This window comes from Bubalus bubalis, chromosome 6 (assembly GCF_019923935.1).
Source record: "Bubalus bubalis isolate 160015118507 breed Murrah chromosome 6, NDDB_SH_1, whole genome shotgun sequence".
Classification (NCBI taxonomy): Eukaryota; Metazoa; Chordata; class Mammalia; order Artiodactyla; family Bovidae; genus Bubalus; species Bubalus bubalis.
Genome location: NC_059162.1, coordinates 111883362 through 111910531, shown reverse-complemented (window position 1 = coordinate 111910531; position 27170 = coordinate 111883362). Strand labels below are relative to the sequence as shown.

The following is a 27170-nucleotide window of genomic DNA, read 5'->3' as shown; positions in this document are numbered from 1 at the left end:
TGCCTGTTGTTGAATTTTATTTAAATGAAATCTTGTAGTATATATTCTGCTGTACCAGCTCTTTTCACGTAACATTATGCCTGTGATATTTGTCTGTGCTCTTCTGAAGCAACAGTTCATTATCATCGCTATGTATCAGGGATTGGCAAACGTTTTATTTAAGCGTCCAGACAGTAATCATTTTAGGCCTCTGTTGCATATTCTTTTGTTTGTTTGTCTGTTTTTTTGGTACAATATTTTAAAAAATATTTTAAAACCCTCCTAAACTCAAGGGCATACAAAAATAGGACATAGGCTAGATTTGTCCCAGGAGACAAAATTTGCTGATCTCTGCTATATAGTATACCATGTGTGTTAGGTATCTATTGCTGTGTAACAAACTGCCCCAAAGCTTAGATAACAATAAACATCTATTTTGATGATATGGGTCAGGAATTTGGGAGAGGCTTAGCAGGTGGTCCTGACTCAGAACCCCCCTGAGGTTGTAGCCAGAGAGACGACTGTGGCTGCTTTCATCTGGAGGCTCGACTGGCTTCCCCCAGCGTGGCTGATCCAGGAAAGCCAGGTGCAGATGGCATGTGGTTTATAACCTGGCTTTGTGAATCACACCACCTCACACAGACTAGCCCTGGTACAAGTTAGGGACCTGCTACATAAAGGTATGAATACCAGGAGCTGGGGGTCATTGGGAGCATCTTCAAGGTGGACTGTCACAGCTCTATGGAGATATAGAGCACATTCCACCAGCTGTTTCCTACTGATGGATGTTTGGGTTATTTCTAGTTTTGTGCTCTTATGAATAATGCTGATAAGAACATTTCTGTTCATGTCTATTGGTGTACATATGTACACAGTTATATTGGCTATCCATAATGATTTCTGTAATTGCAACTGACTGCTTTTTATGATGTTCTTGTTTGGTTTTAAAATGTTTCTTTGGGAATTTGAGGATAGTGTCAAATTATGGTAATATTGAATAATCTCTGAAAAACCATATACAGTGCCTAAAATTATTTTTTCTTTTGTTACTGGCTTGATTTAGGCTAGTTGAATGTCTGTAAAGTTAGCAACTAGAGTATACTCTGTTGTTTTATTCCTTTCCCATGATTTGTTCGCTTAAAAGAGGAAGAAGTGAACAGTAATAATGCTTGGAGAAAAGAAAAATTAGTGCCAGTACAATTTGGCTGCTGTGGATAAGAAAAAAAAAGAAAAGGACACATGATAACAATGAAGAGAAATGACTTTCATTCAGTGTATGTTTGCACAAAAACCTAAGAGGTGAAGAACAAAGACAAGGGGAATAGATATTGCTGCATTTCTCAGTTTGTCAATATAAAAAAATTAATGTTTTCAATATTCATGCCATGTCCAAATGGGGTCTCTTTGGATCATTCGAGTTTCTGCAGTGGCTCTTTAGCTGCTTACTATGTATTAAGCTTAAATGTGTATATAAAAATCAGCAAGATAGATATTTATCACTCCTAATAAGAGCAGATTTTCCTGCATTACATAGAATAACAAGGGATTGATAAAATACAAAATTGCAATTAAGCAAAAAGCAATAGTACAAACCAGCAGTTCATGCTTGGGTGTGGACTGTGCTGAGTCCCATGGCAAAATGAAAAGGATCCCCCACACTGGTTCTTAAACCCTAAGAATGAAAGTTGTATGAATGGCCAGCCACCTCCAGAGCTTCCACTTTTTCTAAAGCATTTTATCAGGGAAACAGCATATAACATAGGCCCGGATCATGCATTTCGCTTGGTACCTGCATATCCACACCAATTAAAGCAGTTTGCTGTCACCTGGAAGGAACAGGTTGACTAGGGGATATGTATAGTCCTCCATAATTTGCCACAACCCTATTCACAGGTAATTGGATCTTCTAGGAGAAGGCAATGGCACCCCACTCCAGTACTCTTGCCTGGAAAATCCCATGGACGGAGAAGCCTGGTAGGCTGCAGTCCATGGGGTCGCTAAGAGTCGGACACGACTGAGCAACTTCACTTTCACTTTGCCCTTTCATGCATTGGGGAAGGAAATGGCAACCTGCTCCAGTGTTCTTGCCTGGAGAATCCCAGGGATGGTGGAGCCTGATGGGCCGCCGTCTATGGGGTTGCACAGAGTCGGACACGACTGAAGCGACTTAGCAGCAGCAGCAGCAGGAGTAGAAATGCAATTAGTCCACTCAAAAACGTTATGATGACCATGAGACATCAGTGAAAATGGTTTTACTGGGAGTCACCTGGGATCTAGAGCCTTACAGTCAGTGGAAGTTCCTCAGGGCTTGTGTTTTTGAAATAGTCTTACAAAATCAGCAAGCTCCAGGAGACGGTGAAGGACAGGGAAGCCTGGCATGCTATAGTCCATGGGATCACAAAGAGTCAGACATGGCTGAGCGACTGAACAGCACCAAATCACAGGGAAAACGTCTAGATTTCCTCTCATCAACAATTGAATAGCCTAACTAGGTTCTGATGCTAGTATATCCCTTTACTGGGAATCTTGCTGAAGTTCATATTTAGACTGAGTAATAAACATGGTTGTCTTTGAATGGGGCCTGTCTTGGAAAAACCTGCATCTGCTCCAAAAAGAACAGTCTGTCCCTTGGTTTCCATGTCCTTAATAACAATATAATGTGGCGGGCTTACTAATTAGTGTAAGTAGAGTTTGCATGCTATTTATGCATGCTAAGTTGCTTCAGTCATTCCGACTCTTTGTGGCCCCATGGACTATAGACTACCAGGCTCCTCTGTCCATGGGATTCTCCAGGCAAGAATACTGGAGTGGCTTGTCATGTCCTCCTCCAGGGGATCTTCCCAACCCAGGGATTAAACCCACGTCTCTTGCATCTCCTGCATTGACAGGCAGGTTCTTTACATTAGTGCCAGTTTAGCACCTTGTAAATCCCAACAAGAAAAAGAAGGGACCACTGGCTTTCTGTAATAAAAAAAAAAAAATATATATATATATATACACACACACACACACACACACACACACACACACACATATATCAGCAACTGCTGGGCATTAGCCATTTTTCTTTTGAGAGATAACGCCTAGCTTGTTTTTAGACTTTGGCTTCTGTCAGACTGAGACCCTGGTTCCTGATTCCCACAGATTAAGATCAGTCAAAAGATCACAATGTAAACATACTAAAACAATGAGAAACAAGTCACCAAGAGTGAGAATCAGCAGAAATGACAATAGCAGAATTAGATTTGAAAAGATAATGATATTGGAAGTATCAGATATAGAATATATAATAAGTACATTTAATATGTTAAATATGAAAAAGGAACAAGTTAATATAGGAAAAATACACTATGGAGATAAGTAAGCAAATGTGAAAAAACAAATAATGCATTTATTTCTCAAATGCAAAATAAATAATTGGAAATGGGAACTCAGTTAAACCTCAGCTTAGACCTAGCTAAAAAGATAATCACTGAATGGTAAAAACAGACCTTGAGTAATTTATCAGAGATGGAAAATATGAATGAGAATTTCAAGGACAAAGAGAAAAGCACAAGAAGATCTAATGCTGGGGTTCAGAAATAGTAAAGGAGGAGAATGAAGGGGGAGACAATGTCTACTGAAATAGTAGCTAAGATTTTCCCATACAGCAGAAAAATCCAGGAAGTCTAACAGATCTTAAGAAGGGTAAACAAAATATTTAAACATAATGCAGGAAAATTCAGAATGCCAGCAAAAGAGAGAGAAGCTTGAAGTCAGTGAGGGAGAAAAAAATGGACTACCTAAAAGAATTTAGACTTCAGAAGACTTATCACTAAAAATGAAAGTCAGCAATAGTGCCAAAAGAAAATGTGCCAGCCTAGACCTTTGATCCAGCAAACTTATCATTTAATAACTAGGAAAAATCCCAAACACCAAAGACAGAGAAAGACTTTACAAAGGAGTGAATGACTGACAGCTGGTTTTTCAACAGCAACAAAAGAGGTCAGAAGATATTAGATTCCTTTGCTGCTGCTGCTAAGTCGCTTCAGTCATGTCCGACTCTGTGCGACCCCATAGACGGCAGCCCACCAGGCTCCGCTGTCCCTGGGATTCTCCAGGCAAGAACACTGGAGTGGGTTGCCATTTCCTTCTCCAATGCATGAAAGGGAAAAGTGAAAGTGAAGTCGCTCAGTCGTGTCCAACTCTTCACAGCCCCATGGACTGCAGCCCACCAGGCTCCTGCATCCATGGGATTTTCCAGGCAAGAGTACTGGAGTGGGTTGCCATTGCCTTCTCCTTTAGTGGGCTAAAAAAAAATAACTGCCAACTTGAATTTCTAAACCTATCAAAAACATCTTAAAAAATGAGACAAATAAATGTATCACAAAAACTGAGAATGTTTGCTAACAGCAGATCTTCACTAAATAAAATTCTAAAAGATGGTCTTCAAACTGCAGGAAACTAATCTCATATGGAAGGTGAAGATATGAGAAGGGGAATGAAGAGCAAAGAAAGTGACAAATACGTGAGCAAATCTAAGTGAACAATAACTACAGAGAACAACAACAACACATTGTGGGTTTTAAAAATAAAATAAATAAATAAAAATAAACTAGTAGGTAGAACAAACAGAAAACATAAAATAAGATGGTAGATTTAAAACCCACCAATTCAGTTCAGTTCAGTCACTCAGTCGTGTCTGAGTCTTTGAGACCCCATAGACTGCAGCACGCCAGGCCTTCCTGTCCATCACCAACTCTCAGAGTTTACCCAAACTCATGTCCATTGAGTCAGTGATGCCATCCAACCACCTCATCCTCTCTTGTCCCCTTCTCCTCCCACCTTCAATCTTTCCCAGCATCAGGGTCTTTTCAAATGAGTCCGTTCTTCACATTAGGTGGTCAAAGTATTGGAGTTTCAGCACCCCACCCCCCATACACCAATAATCTAAACTATTTACAGTGATGAAAGAAAAGACTTTCAACCATGAACTCTATATCCAGCAAAACTATCATTCAAACATGAAAGGGAATTTAAAATATGTCCAGAAAAACACAAACTGAGAGACTGTGTCAGTAGCAAACCTAGAAAGAAAGTCTAAATGATAAAGAAATTCTAAAGGAAGTCTTTTAGGCTTGAAATGAAAGAACTTGAAGCCATGTGAAGAAATAAAGAACACTGGAAAAGGTAACCACACAAGTAAATACACAATATAGCATAAGCATACTTTTTGTCTGTAACTCTACTTTCTTCCTGCTTGAGAAACTGTATAAAGCAATAATTAGAAACCTTTGTTGATAAGCATACAATGTATAAAGATGTAATTTGTATAACAATAACAACACAAAGGATATAGAGGTAATGGAGCTATATAAGGACAATGTTTTTGTATACAACTGAAATTCAGTTGGTATTAATCCAAACTATGCTGCTATACTTTGCACCTCATGCGAAGAGTTGACTCATTGGAAAAGACTCTGATGCTGGGAGGGATTGGGGGCAGGAGGAGAAGGGGACGACAGAGGATGAGATGGCTGGATGGCATCACCAACTCGGACGTGAGTTTGAGTGAACTCCGGGAGATAGTGATGGACAGGGAGGCCTGGCACGCTGCAATTCATGGGGTGGCAGAGAGTCGGACACAACTGAGCGACTGAACTGAACTGAACTGATGCTTCTATAAGTTAAGATGTTCATTGTAATTTCCAGAGTAACTATTCAGTTCAGTTCAGTTCAGTTCAGTCTCTCAGTCATGTCCGACTCTTTGTGACCCCATGAATCGCAGCACGCCAGGCCTCCCTGTCCATCACCAACTCCCGGAGTCCAAATAATTTAAAAAACATACACAGTCAAAGAAACAACAATCATTTAAAATGGTACACTAAAAAAAAAATCTATTTAATGCAAAAGAAGCCAGCAAGAGAATAGAGAACCAACAAAAAAGACATGATACATAGAAAACAAATAGCAAAACAGACTATATAAAACCTACCTTATCAATCACCACATTAAATGTGGATTAAACATGTGAAAGACACATATTAGCAAAGTGGATAAAAAACATGATTCAAGTATATTCTGTCTACAAATGATGCACTTCAGAGCCGATGACACAAACAGACTGAGAATAAAAAGGTGGCAAAAAGATATATCATGGAGATAATAACCAAAACAGCTGGAGTGGTTATCCTAATATCTAACATAATAGCCTTGAAGACAAAAACTGTGACTAGGCACAAGAAGAACTATAGTATAAAAAGACATTCTATCAAGAAGATACACAATTATAAACATATATGCATCTAATAACATAGCCCCAAAATATATGAAGCAGAAACTGACAGAACTAAAGGGAGAAACAGACAAATCAGCAATAACAGCAGGAGTTCCCAACACCGCACTTTGAATCATGGTTAGAACAACCAGAATATAGATAGATCAACAGGGAAATATAATGAACAATACTATAAACCAACTAGACCTAACAATCATCTGCAGGACACTCTGCCCAACAAGAGAAGAATAAACACTCTTCTCAAGTGCACAGGAAATGTTATCTAGAATAAAGTGAAGTGAAAGTCGCTCAGTCGTGTCCGACTCTTTGTGACCCCCATGGACTACACAGTCCGTGGAATTCTCCAGGCCAGAATACTGGAGTGGGTAGCCTTTCCCTTCTCCAGGAGACCTTCCCAACCCAGGGATCGAACCCAGGTCTCCTGCATTACAGGCGGATTCTTTACCAGCTGAGCTATGAGGGAAGCCTCATCTATTTAGGGTAGACCATATGTTAATCCATAAAATAAATCTCCATAAACTTTAAAAGACTGAAGCATACCAAGTGCATTCTGTAAGCAAAATGCTATGAAACAAGAAATCAACAAAAGAAGGAAATGTGGAAAATTCACGGATATATGGAAATTAAACAACTCTCTCCTAAACAATCAGTAAGTCAAAGAATAAATCAGGGGAGTGATTAGAAAATACTTTGAGGTGAAAAAAATGAAAAAATAGCATAACAAAACTTAAGAGATACAGTGAAACAGTGCTTGGAGGGAAATTTATAATTGTAAATGTCTACAGTGTTTCAGGTTTAAAAATAAAATTAAATTAAAAAAAAATAAAAAGAAGAAAAATCTCAAATCAACAACCTAAACTTCCCCTCTAATAAACTAGAAAAAGAGAGCAAAATATACACAAAGCAAATAGAAGAAAAGAAATTAAAAAGGCTAAAGCAAGGATAAACAAAATAGAGAAACAATAGAGAAAATAAAATCAAAAGTTGGTCCTTCGACAAGATCAAGAAAATTGACAAATGTGTCTAGTCTGATGCGTGTGTGTTTAAGAGAGACAGAGAGAAAGAGAGTGACAAAGAGAGAGGGAGGGGGAGAGAGAGAGAGAGAGAGAGAGAGAGAGATAACAGGGATGGGAGTAGAATCAAATTCTAAAATCAGGAATGAAAGTGGAGATGTTACTACCAACTGAATTTACAAAAGCAAAAAGCATTATAGGAGAATATGATGAATATGAATGGTTATATACCAATAAATTAGATAAAGTAAACAAAATGGAAAAATTTCTAGAAACACACAAACTACCAAAACCAACTCAAGAAGAAATGGAATATCTGAAAAGAACTATATCAAATAAATAGAATCAGTCAATAATAAAAAACTTTTAACAAAGAAAAGTCCAGGGCCAGATGATTTTACTGATGAATTCTATGAAAATTTTGAAGAAGAAATAATACCAGTCTTTCCGAAACTATTCCTAAAAATAGAAGAAAAGGGACAATTGCCAACTCATCCCATGAGGTCAGCATTGCCCTGATACCAAAGCCAAAGATCTCATAAGGAAAGAAAACTACAGACCAATATTCCTTATGAATTCAGTTGCAAAAATCCTCAACAAAAATACTAGCAAACCAAATCCAGTAGCACATTAAAATGAATTTTACCGTGACCAAATGTGATTTGTTCTAAGAACACAAGAGTTGTTCAACACATGAAAATCAATCAATGTAATACACCATACTAATAGAATGAGGGGGAAAAAAGCACCACATGATCATCTCAATAGATGTAAAAAAATCATTTAAAAAATTGCAACAGCCTTTCATGGGAAAAATGTCCAACAAATTAGGAGTAGAAGGGAATTTCCTCAATCTGATAAAGGAAATCTGCAAAAACCCCACAGCTAACATCATGCTTAATGGTGAAAGAGCGAAAGCTTTTCTCCAAAGGCTATTTTTATTTGTATTCTCCAAATACAAGAATCTCAGCTGCCACTGCTGTACACAGGTGGTGGTCCATTTCCAATCCCAGATGATTTTTCAGTCATAAATGGCCAGGGTGGGGTCGTCAGACAAGGGAAATATGGGCAGGTGAGTAGGTGAACCAGCCTCCTATCATACCTAGAGGCACAGGGGCATAAGGAGATGGAGTCATTCCGACTGAGGGGCCAAAGTATGTATGAGCCACCACAGATAGGTGGACTGCAGAACGGCCCAACTCAATACGCATCAGCCCCTCTGGACTGCATCTTCACCTCTGCTGTTAGGAAGACAGGAGAGACAGCAACCCCCAGGGCTCATGGTTAGCAACAAGACGCGGGAGCAGGGGCCTAAGGAACTGTTTTTTCTTCCAGATGTGAGGCTAGCAACCCGATGTCAGGATTCTTAGTGCCTCCCTCATCCTTTTTTTCCCCACATGTTGGCCCTGTATTTTTCCCCAATATCCTTTAAAGCAGTTGTTGTTTATTGAGCAGCGACTAACTAGGCACTTTTAATGGGTGTTCTCATTTAATTCTCTAATAATCCTATGGAACAGGCATTAGCATCATTGATATAGACAAAGAAAGGGAGGCTCTCAAATCACACAGCTTGTTTAGGGGCAAAGCCAGAATTCAAATCCAGGTCTGTCTGCCTCCAGGGTCTGTTGCATTTCTGCTTCAGTCCTTTAAAAAAGGGGGTTCATTTGATGTCTTTCTGGAAAATCAAGGAGGCAGTAAAATGGGAGACAGGTTTCCACTAGGCAGTCAGGACCCCCGAAGGAAGGGAACCTTGGAGACTGAAGGGGTTGCTGATAGCATTAGAGAGGAAAGGGAGTAAGCCTGTAGCCGGGAAGAGAGACTGAGAATCGGTGGGGCATCTAACCCAGCGTGTTAGATGCTCAGTCGTGTCAGCCTCTTTGCGACCCCATGGACTGCAGCCCACCAGGCTTCTCTGTCCATGGAATTCTCCAGGCAAGCATACTGGAGTGGGTTGCCATTCTCTTCTCCAGGGGATCTTCCAGACTCAGTAATCAAACCCAGGTCTCCTGCATTGCAGGCAGATTCTTCACTGTCTGAGCCACCAGGGATGGAAAGAGTTGGACACCACTGAGCACACACACACACACACGCACATGCACACACACACACGCGCATGCACACACACACACGCGCGCACACACATGCACATGCACACACATATATGCACACGTATGCACAAGCATGCACACGCACGCACGCACACACACGCGCACACACACACACGCGTGCACGCACACACACACGCACACATAACTAACCAACAGGAGCCCAAGATGGGCTCTGACATCCAGAGAGCAGTCTGAGTGACCATCACTGTGACCACACACACACACACACACACACACACACACACACAGGAGGCTGTCCTCTGACATGGACCATCCTGCCAGTGTGCTCGGGTGATCACTGTGAGTAAATGACGTCTACTTACAGAGACACTGGGGGCGGGGGCGATCCCAAGTGCCATCTCCCTGGCAGCTGAGCACTGGGGTGCCCAGGAGGTAGAATCCGTGGGTGCACTGGTAAGACACTGTCGTGCCGTAGCTGAACCTGTGTGGGCCACTGGCGTGGATCTGACGAACGCTGTTTTCTTGGTGCCCAGGATCTGTACAGTTGATGACTGCAATGGAACAGAATGATTAGATGCAGAGACCTGGATGTGAGGATTTTTTTTTTTTTTATGTTAAATGGGAATTCAGAAGTCCAAACAGGAATATATTCCCAGTAGAGCAAAATTTCCAGACCAAGAGAGGCTACAGAAAGCAGATCCTGCCTGGGAAGCTAAGCTGGTCCTGAGGCTGCTGTACTCCCCTCCACTTGGCCACCTGGGTAAGGGATTCATCCTTCTGTGTCTAGCTAGACATCACCCCCCTGCAGAAGCCTCCCCACCTCCTCCCAGACTGGTTAACCTCTCCCTCCTTGGTGGTCCTGGCATAAGCCTCTATTGCTTGATGGTGTGTCAAAGTTCTATTGATATGAATCCCTTGAGGGCAGGAATGCACCCCTGTCTGTGAACCCATCCCCAGCACAGTGTGTCTCCCACAGCGGAGCTGTGGAAAGAGGATGGGCTTCTCTAGAAACTATTTTAATCACTTTTATGAGTATTTCAGGGGGAGAGTAATCCTCGGGGATCAATTTGACTTTTAAATGCTGAAATGGTTCCAAAGCAGCTTATCAAAATCAGAGTGAGGTTTGAGAGTCATGACAATACCGTTCACAACCCATGATGTGAACTTGGACTTTCAAAACACTTTCATATCCATTATTAACCCGAACCTCATATGAGTCGTATGAGGCAGGCAGGGTCAGTACTTGAAACTTTTGATAAGCCTTTAAAGTGTGAGCTATTTTTAACTTCTGATGACCCTCTCTGAGGCTAAGAGAGGTTGCAGTCACAAAACAGGTAAGCTGCATTCATTCATTCATTCATGCTGTTTACTGTGATATACTGAATGTCAAGCATCGTGCTGGGCAGTAAGGATATGACAGAATTTACAGTCTGGAGTAGGGTTTCTCTGCCTTGGCACTGTGGATATTTTGGGCTGATAATTATTTATGGTGGGGGTAGTCCTGTAGGATGTAGGATGTTTAACAGTGTCTCTGGCCTCTGGCCACTAGATGCCAATAGAAACTCTCCAGTTGTGACAACCAAAGACATCTTTTGACATCTGTCCCCCGTGGGAATAGGGGAACAGGAAAATCATACCCAGTTAAGAACTGCTGGTCTAGAGAGAAAGGGACAAACCAGCAATGATACTGTTTGGTAAGTGCTCTGATGGGGCAGCAGAGAATGTTCTGGAAGCACAAAGCAGAGCCTCTAGCCCAGTGCATGGGGCAGGGCAGGAAAGTCTCCCCAGAAGGAGCAACCTTTAGGCTGGCTCTTGATGACTGGGTAGAAGTCACCCGGACAAAGAAATGGTGGGAGGGGACAGAGAAGAATGCATTTGAGGAAGCTGTGTCTGGGGCCCTGAGGGGCTTACAGGCACAGGGCACCTGTGAGGAAACAAAAGAGGCTCAGTGTGGCTGGGACCCAAGGCAGAGGTGAGGCTGGGGGCCAAGCAAGTGGTGAAGACTGAGGCTGGACTGGAGGCTGGGCCAGGTCCCATGGGCCCGTAAACCAGCCAAGGAGACTATTATTATCCTAAGGGCAGTGGGAAGTCTTGGGAGGTGTTTCCAACAGGGAGTGACTTGATCAGATTTGTGTTTTTGGCAGGACATTCCCTCAGGAGAATGAGCTGGGGTGGGGGTGGGGAGCAGGACCAGAGGCCACGATTTCTAAGATTTTACCCCAGTCTTCTGTTTTCTAAGACCAGCACCCTGGAAAGGGGCTGGGGTTTGGGGAGCTGGAGTTACAGGACAGAACATGTCTGGGAGAGACAGCACAGTTCTTGAGGAGAGGAGATCATGGGATAAACAAAGCCCAAAGCATCAGTCTCAACTCCCTCCTTCCTGGAGAGGTGATGGAAGCCGGGCACAACACAAGGTCATGGCAATTTCCCCTGCATTCCTGGATTCTTCTCTCATTCACAATGGCACCTTGAAGTGTTGAGCGGAACGTTATTTTAAGGTTAGTTGTGAAGGTATCTTGATGGATTCTAAAGCATCATTTGAAAAATTTGGTCCCTTAATATCAATTACAAATCAACTGTGACACATTGCACAGCCAATCGCCATGTACCCTCAACGCTGGAGGAGGAGCCAGCGCCCGTGGGAGTCTAAGCCCTCACCCCTACAGCAGGTCACAGGTCACACCAGGGCAGGCATTGCTCCTGTTCAGCCAGTCTGACCCTCCGTTCAAACCTCAGCGAGCTTGCCAAGCCACTCGCGGGCAGAGGCAGACGGCCCCAAGGCCCCTCATCGCTGGGTGTGGGCATGTGCGCTTCGTTGCCAAGTTGTGTCCAATCTGGACTGCAACCCGCCAGGTTCCTCGGTCCATGGGATTCTCCAGACAAGAGTACTGGAGTGGGTTGCCATTTCCTCCTCCAGGGAATCTTCCAGACCCAAAGAGTGAACCCGCGTTTCCTGCATCTCCTGCTTTGGCAGGCAGATTCTTTACCACTGAGCCCCCTGGGAAGCCCTTCATTGCAGTGAGAAGCCTGTAAAAGCTTCAGGAGCTAGTTCCTAAAATAGTCTGGGTGGGACTGGAATATCCTCCATGTCGGCTCTGCCTCTTGAGTCTTTAGTTTCTTCTCTTCTCCTCCTCTTCATCCCAACCCCTAGATTCTGCTTTATGTCTCATTTCAACCCTTCCTTTTTTTTTTTCATTAAGAATGGGGCTCTATATGATATAATGATGAACTATCGGTTCTATGAAATGTAAACAAAAGACTGCTTTCCATTTCTGTTTTTAAAGATGAAACTTCCTTCGCTTTCTTTCTATAACCAGTGAGGAATTTTGACATGGCTCTATCTGGGGGGAGAGAAATGCTCCATCTGTGACCTTTCTCTGCCCCGAGTCTTCCCTATTTGAGTCAACGTAGCACCATGACAGAATCCCCTGACTTCCGCTCGTGGGTCACAGACCACAGGTGGCAGCGGTACTGGGGGTCGGGTGTGGGGGGGGGGAGGAAGGTGGCTCACTTCGACAGGTGGGCAGCACGTCGCTCCACTGCCCGCTGGCCAGGCACTGGGATCGAGCAGCCCCCTCAGCCACATAGCCCGGGTTGCAAACAAACTTGACCACGTCGTTGAGGTTGAACTGGCTGCCCTGGGTGAGGCCGTTGATCGGGTTGCCTGGGTGTCCACAGGTAATTGCTGCAATCGAAACAGACGAGCGGTCAGCCCTCCTGTTGTTTCCCATCCCCAGTCTGTCCTCTCCTCACATGGCCTCTCTCAGGCCCAGCAGCGAAGCACAGCCCTAGGTCTGACTTTAGTTTCTTTTGCTACAAAACTCTGTTTTCGTGAAGTCAGCATCGGGAGAGTCCCTTTTCCTTGAAGGCGTGTCCACAGCGTGGACCGCTTGAGAGAAGTCGTTCAAGGACCATAGGGCATTAGGGCATATCATCCTTCTCCTTCACCCAGGCAGCTGGTCCTGCCTCAGTTCCTCTCCTGATCCGTTTGGCTACTCATCTCCATTCTTTGCCAGATACCCTGGTGACTACCCTTCCGAGGAGTCTAACCAGCCTAAGTTCCTGGGCCAGTCTTGATGGAGCCAGAGTCAGTACAAACCACGCCTGTGCGGAGGGACTGGTCACCCCGACAGACCAGCAGGCATAGGAGTTCTTAGGAGGGCACAGTCCCTCCCCTACTCTTCCATGTGAAGGGAGTTCAGCTCATGGACTTCCTGGCCTTTCCCTGTGTTCTCTTCTCTATCCTGCTTGGGGTAACTGGAAGCAGCCCCTCTGTGCAGTTTGGGAAGGATGAAGGCTCAGCCCTGCCTTCCTCCTCTTGAGATGGGCACCTGCAGGCAGCGATGCTCCCCCCAGCCCTCCAGCAGAGGCAGGTTCTCCCCTGCCTTCCCCTCCCCCTACAATGGAGTCACGCCCAACCCAGGGCAGTGCTGCTCTGACTGTGTGTGAAACCACCCCTCCTGGGGTTTATTTAGCAAGTTCCATTTGGCTCTCACTTTAAGCTACGGCTCCAGCTGAAACTTTATCAGGAATAAAGGTGGTATTTTGGTGTCCACCCATGACTCTGTTTCACCGTGTAACTTGTTCAGCCCTGGGCAGGGAAGAGGGAGAACGCTTTGGTGCTTACAGGGCTCAGGCTCACCTCCTCCTCTCAGGAGTGGAGTTCACTCCACAGTGGCACTGGTCTCTTCGACTTTTCTTGAATGTACTAAACAAAGGTCCTGCCCCAGAGCCTTGGACTAGCTTCCTCTTGGCTGAAACATTCCTTGGCCTCTGCCCTCATATCCTCAGGTGTCCCTTCAAATGCCACCATAGCAGCGAGACTTGCCATTACAGCCAGATAAACGGCCACCCGGCACCGCCGAACCTTCTTGCCCCGCTTGCTTTTCTGTACAGCAATTCACCCACTCTGAGCGCACTTCCTTACTCACTGCTAGTCTTTCTCCACCTGAATGGAAGCTCCCTGGGGCAGGGACTCTATCCCCTTCCTTGCTGTATCTTCTGTGTCTGGACCTGGTGCCTGACATACAGGAAGTTGTTGTTAAGATGCTAAGTTGTGTCCAGCTCTTTTGTGAACCCATGGACTGTAGTTGTCCAGGCTTCAACTACATGGTATTTCCCAGGTAAGAATATTGCAAGAAGTCCATGGGATTTCCCAGGCAAGAATATTGGAGTGGGTTGCCATTTCATTCTCCAGGGGATCTTCCAGACTCAGGGATCAAACTTGTGTCTCCTGCATTGGCAGGTGGATTCGTTACCACTGAGCCACCAGGGACATACAGGAAGACCTTGATAAGTAATTGCAGAGTGAAAAAAAAATTGCAGAGTGGACTAACAAATGAGTGAGTCATGAATGGATAGATGTCTGGCTTTTGCTCTGCTCCTGAGTCCTTGGTTCTATTTACTACCTGCCTGGTACTTAGTCTCTTTGGGTTGAAATCCGACTTGATGCTTTTGAGGCCTCCCCCTTGGTTCTGGGTTTTCAGCTGTGAGAGGCTGAGGAACCATGAGGAATGCTTTCTTATCCCAACACTTGGATTTATGAGGACCCCACCCCAAACCCGGGGCTTCTCAGATGGCTTAGTGGTAAAGAATCCTTCTGCCAATGCAGGAGATGCATAAGATGCATGTTCGATCCCTGGGTTGGGAAGATCCCCTAGAGGAGGAAATGGCAACCCACTCCAGTATTCTTGCCTCAAAAACCCCTTGGATGTAGGAGCGTGGCAGGCTACAGTCCCTAGGGTCACAAAGAGTTGGATACAGCTTAGCGACTAAACAACAACATCCTAAACCCAAATGGTATGGATGGAGGTCAGGGAACAAGAGTAAGTAGGACCAGATCTTGCTGTGGACACCTCTGCTGTCTCTCCGGGCCAGTTCTCTTTTATAAATCTCAACAGTAGTATCCTTGACTCTAGCAGAGTCTTGACTCTGGGCAGAGCAGGGGACAGGCTGTTAATGGGCTAAAGGGGTTCAGTACAGCCTGGCATGGTGGGATGAGAATGGATGAGGAGGTCAGCAGACTAGATTTACAACTCAGCTGTGTCCTTTCCTTATTTTGGACACCTCACTCTGAGCCTCAGTTCCTATATCTGTAAAGTAAGAATTTCAATATACATTGAACAGGGTTGCTTTGAAAACAGATCCATACTTCTGCTCTTCATTAAATATTTACTGGATGCCTTCTAAGTGCAAGGCACACTGGTATGCATATTGATGAAACACGAGGAGCTCGGGAGCTCCATTTCTCAGCCTAGCAGGAGAGCAGGTAGGGGTGCAGACTGTCACATCACTGTGGCTGGTGCTGAAGCAGGCTTCCGGGATGGGCACCTACCCTCCACCCAGGAGGGAGTGGTTAAGGAGGGTCCCCAGAGAATGTGGCATACCCTCAGCTGGGTCTCAAGGCTGAGCAGGATTTCCCAAGTCAGTGAAGTGGTGAGAGAGTGGAGGGAAGCTAATTATATGCAAAATATGGGATGTTTCTGATCAGCTTGGGAGAAGATGCATTGTTCTCACCAGACTTACAAAGGGTCATGACCTGCCTCCCCAAAGGCTAAAATACCACTTGTATAAAGTTAGAGGAGAGGGCTGAGGGCTAAACCTTTGGGAGCAGTAACAGCTTTTGAATTGCAGATTGACCGAAATGCCAGCACAGGACATAGAGGGGTGGTCAGCAAAATTCACAGGAGGTGGGAGTGTCACAGGCCCATGGGGACAGTTCATGACTTATCAGATGTCCCAGGGAGCTCTGTTTCTCTGGAGAGCCCTGATGGACTCAGACACAAGGGGAGAAGGGGAATACACCGATGGGAAAGAAAGGAGGGGTCCTGCTGGGCTGGGGCTCTTAACTAGACCTTGAACACATGTGCCAGCAGACCCAAATTTCCTGAGGGCCGAGATCATGGCACATTCAACTCATCTTTATGCACAACACCATACACACGCCTGGCACAAAGTAGGTGCTAAGGAAAGATCTGCTGGATTCAGTCTTCTAGGCCAAGGAAAAGGAAGGTGCGTAGTTCAGAGAAGAGAACTGAAAACAGACTAAGCTCATGAAGAAGGCAGAAGGGAAGGTGATCCAGAGACTCATGGAGTGATTAGCTTGGGCTTGGAGAGACTTCTTGATAGGAGGTAAGGGTCAAGGGTGAAGGTGGAGAAGGACAGATGGACATGTGGGAGGGGAAGCAGGAAGCAGAAGGGGTTATTGTCTGAGGGCTTCTGTTCTCTCTGCACAGTAGAAAGTGAGATTATATCATTAGCTAAGAATTATGGGGGTCTGCATGCTTTATTGCACTTAATCCTTACAACCCCATGAGGTAGGCATCATCATTATCCTTTCAGGAAAAAAGAGGTTCAGGGGGGCCTGGGCACTTGTCCAAGGGGCACAGTTTCTAAGTGACCCATCTGAGTTCTGAACCTGGCTTCTCTGCTTTCAGGCCATCCTCACTATGTGTTTTAACTATCTGCTGAAAATATAGCAAATGTGTCTCTGAGTAGGTGGACTATGGGTCTTCAGGAAGTAGGTGAGATTATGAAACAGCTGTGTGGGCAATAGACAAGGTCGCTGACTGAGGAAGTGGAGACAGGCAGCTGGAAGGTTCTGAGTCTGGTTGATATTGTAAACCTTGAATTCATAGGTGACGGCATCTAACGTGGTACCTGCCACCGAGCAATTGCTTGTAAGTGTCCTGTTACTCTTGCCTTCCTACCCCAGGTACTTCTTAAATCTCTGTGCTTCAGGAGAGAATGGAACTTGGTACAAAAGATCTTGGATTCAGTGATGTAGCAGGGTGGTGGTACATTACCCACCACACCACCATCACGGTCCTCTTCACAATAGCAACAGCAGCCTCTGACCATTTCACATGTATTCTCTTATGTAATCCTCTCAATAGTCTCTGAGGTACCTGCTTTTCATGAGTGAGGAAACAGACCTAGTGAGATAAACTACCTCATCTAACATCACGCAGCAACATGCTATGTCGTGGAAGACCTGGAACTGGAACCCAGGCAAGCCAGGTCCAGGGTGCAAGGTCCACCTGCTTGACTCTGCTGCCTTTCTGTATGGACCAGGCACAAAATTAAGTATCTTAGGTTCGGCAGACATCTTCCATGAATTCAGAATCCAGCATTCTCTATTACTTGTAACTCAAACCTTTTCACATGTGTAATGTGCCAATTTCTTGAAGGCATCTGAATTTTCATTTCCTGGATAAAACCAAATATATTTTGTTTAGAGACATCTATAAGACTGATTAAATGTAGATAGGTCTCGCTTTCTGTAAACCTAGTACTTAAGAAGCTATTAAGACTAATTTTCATGCATTGTTTATTAAGTCTCACTATTTCATTATGCCATCTCATATAGGGAAAGCCAAGTGAAGAAGAATTAAAAACAAAAGCCTGCCTTACAAAAATTAAGACCAAAACACTGTACTTTACATAAAGGCTCACTTTATGGAACTTTAGAAAGTGAAAAATTTTCCAAATTACTTCCAGGCTAATTAGAATAACAGTGGCCATCTAAATCCAAAAATGCAGACTAGTAAGAAGAAATAAAACCATAGAAAGCCCAGGCCTGCAGCATAACTAGAAGACAGAGAATGCTATAAACTTTAAATTACATGTAAGTAGAAAAACAAACACTAAACCTGGGCAGAACTATTTCTCATGCTTCTGTTGCAAGGCTTAGCAGAGAGCAAGGCTGTATGGAAAAGAGATGAGAGAAGCAGAGGAATACTGATCCAAAGTCACTGCTAGAAAGAGAAAGCCCATCTTAAAGGTGAACATATGGAAAAATGACCCTGGTATGTCAGTGCACCAACTACAGGAAAGAACATAAATGTTTACAACCTTTTCTGAATACCAACACCAAAAGAAATGAAAAAAAGAGCAAAGCAAAGCAAAAAAAAAGCAGAGAAAAAATATTGTGTATGATATTTTATACATAATAATTAAACAAAATTAAAGCCAAACATATAAATAATAATATATGTGAATGAATTTGACTAGCCTATTAAGAGAAAAGGATTTTCAAATGGACTCAGAAGGCAAGGTCCAACTCTATGATATATACGAGAGGCCCATCTAATTTGAGTGATTCAGAAAGGCTAAAATAAAGGGATGGTTAAAGGCATACCAGGGAAATGGGAGAAGGATGAAAGTAAGGAGTGTAAGCCTAATGGTATTAGGTACAGTACAGTTCACACTAGAAAATATTAAAGTGATAATGAAGACATTTTTAAAGGCTAAACCCACAATTTTCAATGTAGATATAACAGTTATGAATATCTATGTGCCAAGTAACATGGCAATTATCCATACATAACACAAACTATGGGAAATACAAGGAAAAGTAAATAGAAGAACACTAATATGAAGCCAGGCTTCAACAGTATGTGAACCATGGCTTCAACAGTACGTGAACTGTGAACTTCCAGATGTTTAAGCTGGATTTAGAAAAGGCAGAGGAACCAGAGATCAAATTGCCAACATCTGTTGGATCATCGAAAAAGCAAGAGAGTTTCAGAAAAACATAGACTTCTGCTTTTTTGACTATGCCAAAGCTACTGTGTGGATCACAACAAACTGGAAAATTCTGAAAGAGATGGGAATACCAAACCACCTTACCTGCCTCCTGAGAAATCTGTATGCAGGTCAAGAAGCAACAGTTACAACCAGACATGGAACAATAGACTGGTTCCAAATCAGAAAAGGAATACGTCAAGGAGTATGTGATGTTGTCACCCTGCTTAATAAACTTGTATGCAGAGTACATCATGTGAAATGCTGGGCTAGATGAAGCACAAGCTGGGATCAAGACTTCTGGGAGAAATATCAATAACCTCAAATATGCAGATGATAACCACCCTTATGGCAGAAAGTGAAGAACTAAAGAGTCTCTTGACGAAAGTGAAAGATGGGAGTGAAAAAGTTGGCTTAAAACTCAACATTCAGAAACCTAAGATCATGGCATCCAGTCCCCTCATTTCATGGCAAATAGATGGGGAAACAATGGGAACAGTGACAGACTTTATTTTTCTGGGCTCCAAAATCACTGCAGATGGTGACTGCAGCCATGAAACTTGCTTGCTCCTAGGAAGAAAAGCTATGACCAACCTAGACAGCATATTAAAAAGCAGAGACGTTACTTTGCCAGCAAAGGTCTGTCTAGTCAGAGCTATGGTTTTTCCAGTGGTCATGCATGGATGTGAGAGCTGGACCATAAAAAAGCTGAGGGCTGAAGAATTGATGCTTTTGAACTGTGGTGTTGGAGAAGACTCTTGAGAGTCCCTTGGACTGCAAGAAGATCCAATCAGTCCATCCTAAAGGAAATCAGTCCTGAATATTCATCTGAAGGACTGATGCTGAAGCTGAAACTTCAATACTTTGGCCACTCATTGGAAAAGACCCTGATGTTGGGAAAGATTGAAGGCGGGGAGGAGAAGGGGACGACAGAGGATGAGATAGTTGGATGGCATCTCCGACGCGATGGGCAAGAGTTAGAGCAGGCTCTGGGAGTTGGTGATGGACAGGGAAGCCTGGCGTGCTGCAGTCCATGGGGTCACAAAGAGTCAGACACGACTGAGCGACTAAACTGACTGAATAATATGAAACTTTAAAACACACCTCTCAGAACAAAACAAGTCAGGTAGACAAAAAATAAGTAGGCAAACATTAAGACATAAACAACAAAATCAATAAGGCATATCTTATGATTATATATAAAACTTTACACACTAATGCCCTTTTCTCTCAAATGCACATGGAACAGTCATAACAATTGATCAGATATTAGGTCATAAAGGAAGCATCAGTAAATTCCATGAAGCAGAAATATTGTATACAGTGCAATAAATTAGAAATGAATACCAAAGTAAAAATCAAAACACCCTTCCATCTGGAAATAAAAACCACACACTTTTATTTAAAGAAACTTCTAAGTGAAAGGGGAAATTAATATCAAAAGGAGAGAATTTCTGAGACATAATAAAACACTAATTTTTATAATCCGTGTGATATAATTAGAGCAGTGATCAGAAGAAATTTTATAGCCTTGCATACTTATATCCATAATCAATAAAAATAAAAGACTGAAAATAAACGAATAAGATTTCTAATTCACAAGCAAAAAAGTGAACCAAAAAGTTAATTGCAAGGAAGAAAATAATAGAGGTGGAAGTAATAATGATGCGAAAACTGAAAACATAGATGTTAATGATTGTCTTTGAAAAACATGAACAAAATACAGAAAATCCTCCAGTTAACCTAATAGAGACAATGCAAGGGGAAGTCCATTTTGCACCTGAGCTGGTGACTAGGGAGAGTGGGTACCATACTTACGCACACAGAAAGGGGTCTTGCCCGACCAGTGATGATCCTGCTGGCAGATGCGCACGGACATGCCGATGAGGCGGAAGCCAGCATTGCACTGGTACACCACGCTGCCCCGGTAGCTGAAGTTCTCCCCGTTGATGTGCCCGTTGACGATGGGCTCAGGGGTCCCGCAGTGTCCGGCTTTGGTGAGATGTGGGAAGAGAGAGTAAATTGCACGGGAGCATACAGAAAACGAGGTGAGGCTTGGTCGGGGGAGGGGGAGACAGGCACGATGGGGAAAAGGACCACTGTTTTTCCCTCCTCCCCCTGACAGTGGCATCCAGGAGTGACTTCAGGAATCCTAGACATGATAGAAATAGTGTTGAAGATTAAAAGTGAAAAGTGAAAGTTGCTCAGTCGTGTCGGACTCTTTGCAACCCCATGGGCTATACAGTCTATGGCATTCTCCAGGCCAGAATACTGAAGCATTTTCCCTTTCTCTTCTCCAGGGGATGTTTCCAACCCAGGAATTGAACCCAGGTCTTTCACACTGCAGGCAGATTCTTTACCAGCTGAGCCACAAGGGAAGCCTAAGAATACTGGAGTGGGTAGCCTATCCCTTCTCCAGCGGATCTTCCTGCCCCAGGAATTGAACTGGGGTCTCCTGCACTGCAGGCAGATTCTTTACCAACTGAGCTACCAGGGAAGATTTGGCAATCTCACATCCCAAGTATGCATATAGCTGATTCACATTGTTGTACAGCAGAAAGACAATATTGTAAAGCAGTTATACTCCAATTAAAATATTTTTTTAAGCCCAGAAAAGAGCTGGACATTAAAAACAAATCCCAAGGTTGCACTCCAAATAGATGGCCATCTTGAACTTTAGTTACTGGGTCTGTTCATGGATGAGAAATGATCACTCTTATGGCCCTGCCTCTGGGATCACCCCCTCTTTTTCTCATCAACCAGCATTTCTAGAGCATCTACTATACAGAGGGCACTGTGGCCTACACTAAGGCACTGAAAGCTTGATTGTGTTGAAAATTACCAAGTGAGGACAGGTGGCTTGGTTAAATTCATCCTTCTTTCTCCTTGAGTGGCAAGGAACACAGACAATATAAACTTAGGTGAGTTATTTTCAGTAAATGGGATTTGGGTGGAGTATATTCCTAGTGTTTCCACTAGCGTTTGTTCGGTTCTGTGTAGACATAACTCATGTGTGTGTCTCTAACAGAGGCCTGAGACAGAGGGAGAGCGTTCACTTCACACAGAGCTGTTCACTTGAGAACAGACCATCCAATCTATGTTGCTGGGTCTGTGTAGCTGGGACCCTCCTTTGGCTTTGCAGGATCCAAGAAAGGAGTAAGAGAAGAGACAACTTTAGCATCTAAGGTTTAGGCAGGGAATGGATTGCCTATGGGAGAAATGGCAACTTTGACTTTTGTAAGCTGGGTAAGTTTTTATGCTTTTGTCCTACATTGACATATTTTTGTCATGAAATGAGCTAATGGCAAAAAATACTTATATATTATATAATATAGCACATATAATACTGTATTTTTGTAAAATATTTATATATGTAACATTTGCTGTGTGTGTAGTCGCTCAGTCATGTCTGACTCTTTGTGACCCCATGGACTGTAGTCTGTCAGACTCCTCTGTCCATGGGATTCTCCTGGCAAGAATACTGGAGTGGGTTGCCATTTTATTCTCCAAAAATTTGCTAATATATAATATAAATGGTATTTTAGATGTGTTGCAGGGATGTGTCTCTGTAAGTTTCCCTGGAGGTAAAGACTGGAACTTCACCCATCATACAAGAGCCACTAAGAAGGGAGTATCTTTTTTGATCAGAATGAAAGCCCCTCAGTGGTTTGTCTCATCAGACCTGAAGTTCTTCTCATTCTTTTGGATGCTCCAAGGGAAGCTAGTTCAACATTTTGGTTATGGTAAATAGTATCTGACTCATTTGAAAAGACCCTGATGCTGGAAAAGACTGAGGGCAGGAGGAGAAGGGGACGATAGAGGATGAGATGGTTGGATGGCATCACCAACTCAATGGACATGAGTTTGGATAGACTCTGGGAGGTGGCGATGGACAGGGAAGCCTGGTGTGCTGTGGTTCATGGGGTTGCAAAGAGTCAGACATGATTGAGTGACTGAACTGAATTGAAATACCCAATAGCTAGAGTTTAGATTAAGCATTTTATGACCATAGGTAAAATAGTACTGTGCAAAAATTGGGATTCAGCTTTGGAAAGATCTAACTTGTACTGGAAAGGGAAAAATGGACAGGAGAGGCCCCGGGGTGGTCACTTACCCAGGCAGCGGACTTCAGAGCCACTCCAGAGCCCGTTGGCCATGCACTCCCGCACCCTGGAGCCCACCAGCGTGTACCCGGAGTTGCAGGAGAAGATGGCTGTTGCCCCATAGACAGACAGGGTTCCGATGCGATGCCCATTGGGCGGGACGGGGAGCTCTCCACAGGAGATGACTACAAAGACCACAGAATGCTCAGGAAGCCAGTCCCGAGAGATGGGTCATGTGCTGCTTCTCATTAGCAAGAATAGTGACAAAAGGAAGATCGGTTCAACCTGCTGTATTGGGACTCATGACCAGAATATGGGTCACCACGGTGACTGTTGTGCACTGTTACACTGCACCCATGATTCTCAACAGGGCTGTCACCAGAAGCACCCCCGAGGAGCTTTTAAAATGTCCAGATCTGTGGTGTGCTCCTCGGTGTCCAGGGCGGGCAGTGGGCACTCCCCCTGTCCTCTCTGCTGAGCCGAGCAGCAGCCTCACAGTCCTGCTCCACAGAGCGCTGCAGACACCACTGGCTGCACGGAGACCTAAGCCCCTGCTTGTAATGAAGCCGGCCCATGCTTGTGACCTCTACTCGGTCAGAATACACGGCCGAGTCTGCGCTTGGACGAACAAAGGCCACAGTGTCTTGCATCATGGGTGTTGGGAAGATTCCACTCCTCACACCCAGTCTCAAAGATGCCCTTGAGCACTGACAAGTGATGTTCTTCCATCCCTTCACAAACATTTACTTCCTCTAACACACCCTTCTGACTGAGTAAATAGCATCAGAATATCCCTATGGGTGGGCGCTGTGCTGACCCACTCAGAGCCCCCTTGAGGACTGAAGGGCTTCTTTCCCCAGATTGTAGCTGCTGGCAGTCCTCACATCTAAGGTCATGCTCTCTTCCTCGGGCAGCTGGAACCCAGGGTTTGGTAAGTGTGGAGGTATAAAGCCCCCTGCCTTAACTTGTGGCAATTCTGAAGGGCTGCCCAGATTCAGAGCTCTTAGCTGGGTCAGCTGAAGCATCACCATCATCATCAGAGGCCACCTTCTCCATCTTCCCAGTCCTACTTCCTCCCCTCCCCTTCCCATTCTTTTCCTCTTCCCTCCTCGTCCTTCCCTCTCCTTCCCTTCCTCAGATGGTGATCCCAAGAGCACTGCCTAACAAATCTCCATCTTAGAGTCACTTCCCAGAGACCGTGACCTCTGAAACTATCTCAAAGAACCAAAGAAAAGCAATGCACAATGGAGGAGGCACAGGCACGCTTAGGTGGCCTGTCCCTTGCACTCTGTTCATTCCTCCTACACACACTTCCATTATAGGTCTCATCACACTTTGGTATCCTTGCTTCTTTATTTGTCTGCCTCTCCAGTAGACTCTAAGCTCCTGGTGGGCAGGAACCACAAGCTTTTATCCTCATACCTCTATACTACCTGGCATGAAGGTTGAATAAATGAATTAGTGGATGCTCACCTGGACAGAGGCAGCTTTTTAATAAGATGACAAGATGCTGAGAAGTGCTTCCTTAAAGGAGTAGGCCTCTCCCCAGCTCCTGGTTCTAGGTGAGTGTTCAAAAAGAGGTTCACTGCAATCCCTGGCTATACCCCACTCTTCCCCCTCCCCAATTCAGCCCATGTTATGAGACAGTTGGAGTTGGAGGCACTGTGCCAAACTTGCCCACCCTTTCCTCCTGGGCTTACTTTGGCAGGTGGGCATAGAGTTGTCAAGGCTCCATTTGCCATTGGCCTGGCAGTGGATGACCCTCTGGCCGGTGTAGTAGTAGCCAGGGTCGCAGATGAGCATCAGCTGGGCCTGGAACTGGTACTGCGTCTCGAAGATGAGCCTCCATCGACCGTGTTCCACACTGATGCTGCTGATGTCAGGACAGGTCACAGCTGGGGAGGTACAAAGCAGAAAGGACGATTCATTAATTAATTACGGACAACACTGGCGAGAGCCCAGCGTTGGGGACTGGGGGACCATAGTGCAGTCATGATGACTCTCAGAACATTCAGTCCCCAGGCAGATGTGGTCTATGAATGAAGTGAGCTGGGTGGGGAATGTGGCACACGACTGGGGTGGCAGATCTGCCAAATTAAAAAAAAAAATAGGGGGGAGGTGGCACTGTGTTGGTTTTGATTGTGGATGTGAGACTGCAAATTCCAGGTGGTCAGATCTACCTTTTCCAAGGGAAGCTAGAAAAAGGATTTTTATGTAAAAGTCTTCTGACTTAAAAATGTTAGAAATAAATTCTAACTATTTATTTTATTTTTAATCATAGGGTAATTGCAATATTGTGATGCTTTTCACCATACATCAACATGAATTGGCCATAAGGTTACAAAATATTTTTATAAAGCACCGCACAGGCCAAAGAGCCAAACCAAAACCAAAACAAAAAACCTTGTATCATCAGACTGGATATAACCCATTAGGCTGCCCACTGGCCTTCAAACTGAACAGTACCTCTGTTTTTTTGGAGAAGGAAGTGGCAACCCACTTCAATATTCTTGCCTGGAGAAGTCCATGGGCAGAGGAGTCTGGCAGGCTACAGTCCAAGGGGTCACAAAGAGTCAGACATGATTGAGCGACTATCACTCACTCGTTCTGTTGTTTTAGAGTCTTGTGATCAAAGGACATTCACATTGATTTTATAATACTTTTTCCATCTAAAAGTAAGTGGACCAGTCATCCTGAGGTTCTGTGATGGTTTATGGATACATCTCAGGGAACAATGGTCTGTCGATGTTTTGAAGCAATTTCAAATGGGAACCCAAGTTGGTAGATGGAGATATCCACTTGTCTCAGATCTGAGTCCCAGCCTCTAAGGGCATGTTTTTCCTATTTCGCTCACTCCTTGCAGGAATCTTTTCAGCTGCTTACCCAGTCCCCCCAACATACCCACCTCCCCTACCCAAGGACTCACGGACACACTGGGGGGGTACATTGCGATTGCTCCACAGGCCTGTCTCCAGACACTCTGCTGTGGCTTCAGCACCTGCCTGGAGATGGTAGCCTTCACTGCAGCTGTATACAGCCTTCGTCCCCACTGTGTACTCTTTGCCAAACACCATTCCATTCTTGGGGGCCTCAGGAAGCCCACAGGAAAGAGCTGGCAGAGGAGAAAAATGTCATGAGCCTGTCTGCTTCAAGATGGTGTTCTGAGAACATATTTTTATTTTCCCTCTCCCTTGAGGCCCTAGTAGAATGGTAGTAAAGACTAATAAAAGGGAAAAGCCTCATAACAAAGAAGAAATGGGAAGATAATCAGCAGAGGAGATGGAAAAAGAAACTTTGGAAGATGAAATGCAGATAGAAATGTGTCGATGGATTAAATGGAGTTGAGAAGCTGCAGCACAAAATATATACAGGAGGGAGCTATGAGGTGAGAACAATTCTCCATCCCTCCACACAAATACAGTGGAGAGGCAGCCAGGCAGCCATTTTCCAAACTGTGGCTCAGATGGTAAAGCGTCTTCCTACAATGCAGGAGACCCAGGTTTGATCCCTGGGTTGGGAAGATCCCCTGGAGAAGGAAATGGCAACCCACTCCAGTATTCTTGCCTGGAAAATCCCATGGACAGAGGAGCCTGGTAGGCTACAGTGCATGGGGCTGCGAAGAGTCAGACACGACTGAGCGACTTCACTTTCAAGAAAACAAAAAGAAAGGAAGGAAGGAAGAAAAAGAAAAGAACCCCTTTAAGAGAATTGGGGATGCTCAAGTAGGAGCAGGTATCCCAGAGTAAGCTTTTTTAATTCTTAGATATAAAGGCTCCCACCCTCAAGGCTGACCCTCTGCCTGCTTATCTCTGCCATACACTCAGTTTGATAGGGACAGAGTAAAGAGACATTGACTATGCTAAAAGCCTTTGACTGTGTGGATCACAACTGTGGAAAATTCTTAGAGAGATGGGAATACCAGACCACTTCACCTGCTCCTGAGAAATCTACATGCGGGTCAAGAAGCAACAGTTAGAACCAGACATGGAACAATGCACTGTTTCAAAATTGGGAAAGGAATACAACTAGGCTCATATAGCCTATGACAAGGTATATTGTTACCCTACTTAATTAACTTATGTGCAGAGTATATCATGTGAAATGCTAGGCTGGATGACTCACAAGCTGGAATCAAGACTGCTGGGAGAAATATAAACAACCTCAGATGTGTAGATGATACTACTTTAATGACAGAAAACAAAGA

At 44.2% G+C, this 27170-nt stretch overlaps 1 protein-coding gene across 2 annotated transcripts in view; it reads right to left on the bottom strand.

The window, feature by feature from the left end:
* Positions 1 to 27170, bottom strand: part of CSMD2 (CUB and Sushi multiple domains 2) — a 693817-nt gene that overhangs the window by 41773 nt on the left and 624874 nt on the right. For both annotated transcript variants that reach the window (XM_044945284.2, XM_044945283.2), the window contains 6 exons: positions 25893 to 26078; positions 24667 to 24861; positions 22978 to 23151; positions 20682 to 20855; positions 12850 to 13023; positions 9701 to 9889 (listed from right to left, as the gene is read on the bottom strand). In XM_044945284.2, the coding sequence (XP_044801219.2) occupies positions 9701 to 9889; positions 12850 to 13023; positions 20682 to 20855; positions 22978 to 23151; positions 24667 to 24861; positions 25893 to 26078 (1092 nt within the window). The remainder of the gene's footprint in view (positions 1 to 9700; positions 9890 to 12849; positions 13024 to 20681; positions 20856 to 22977; positions 23152 to 24666; positions 24862 to 25892; positions 26079 to 27170) is intronic.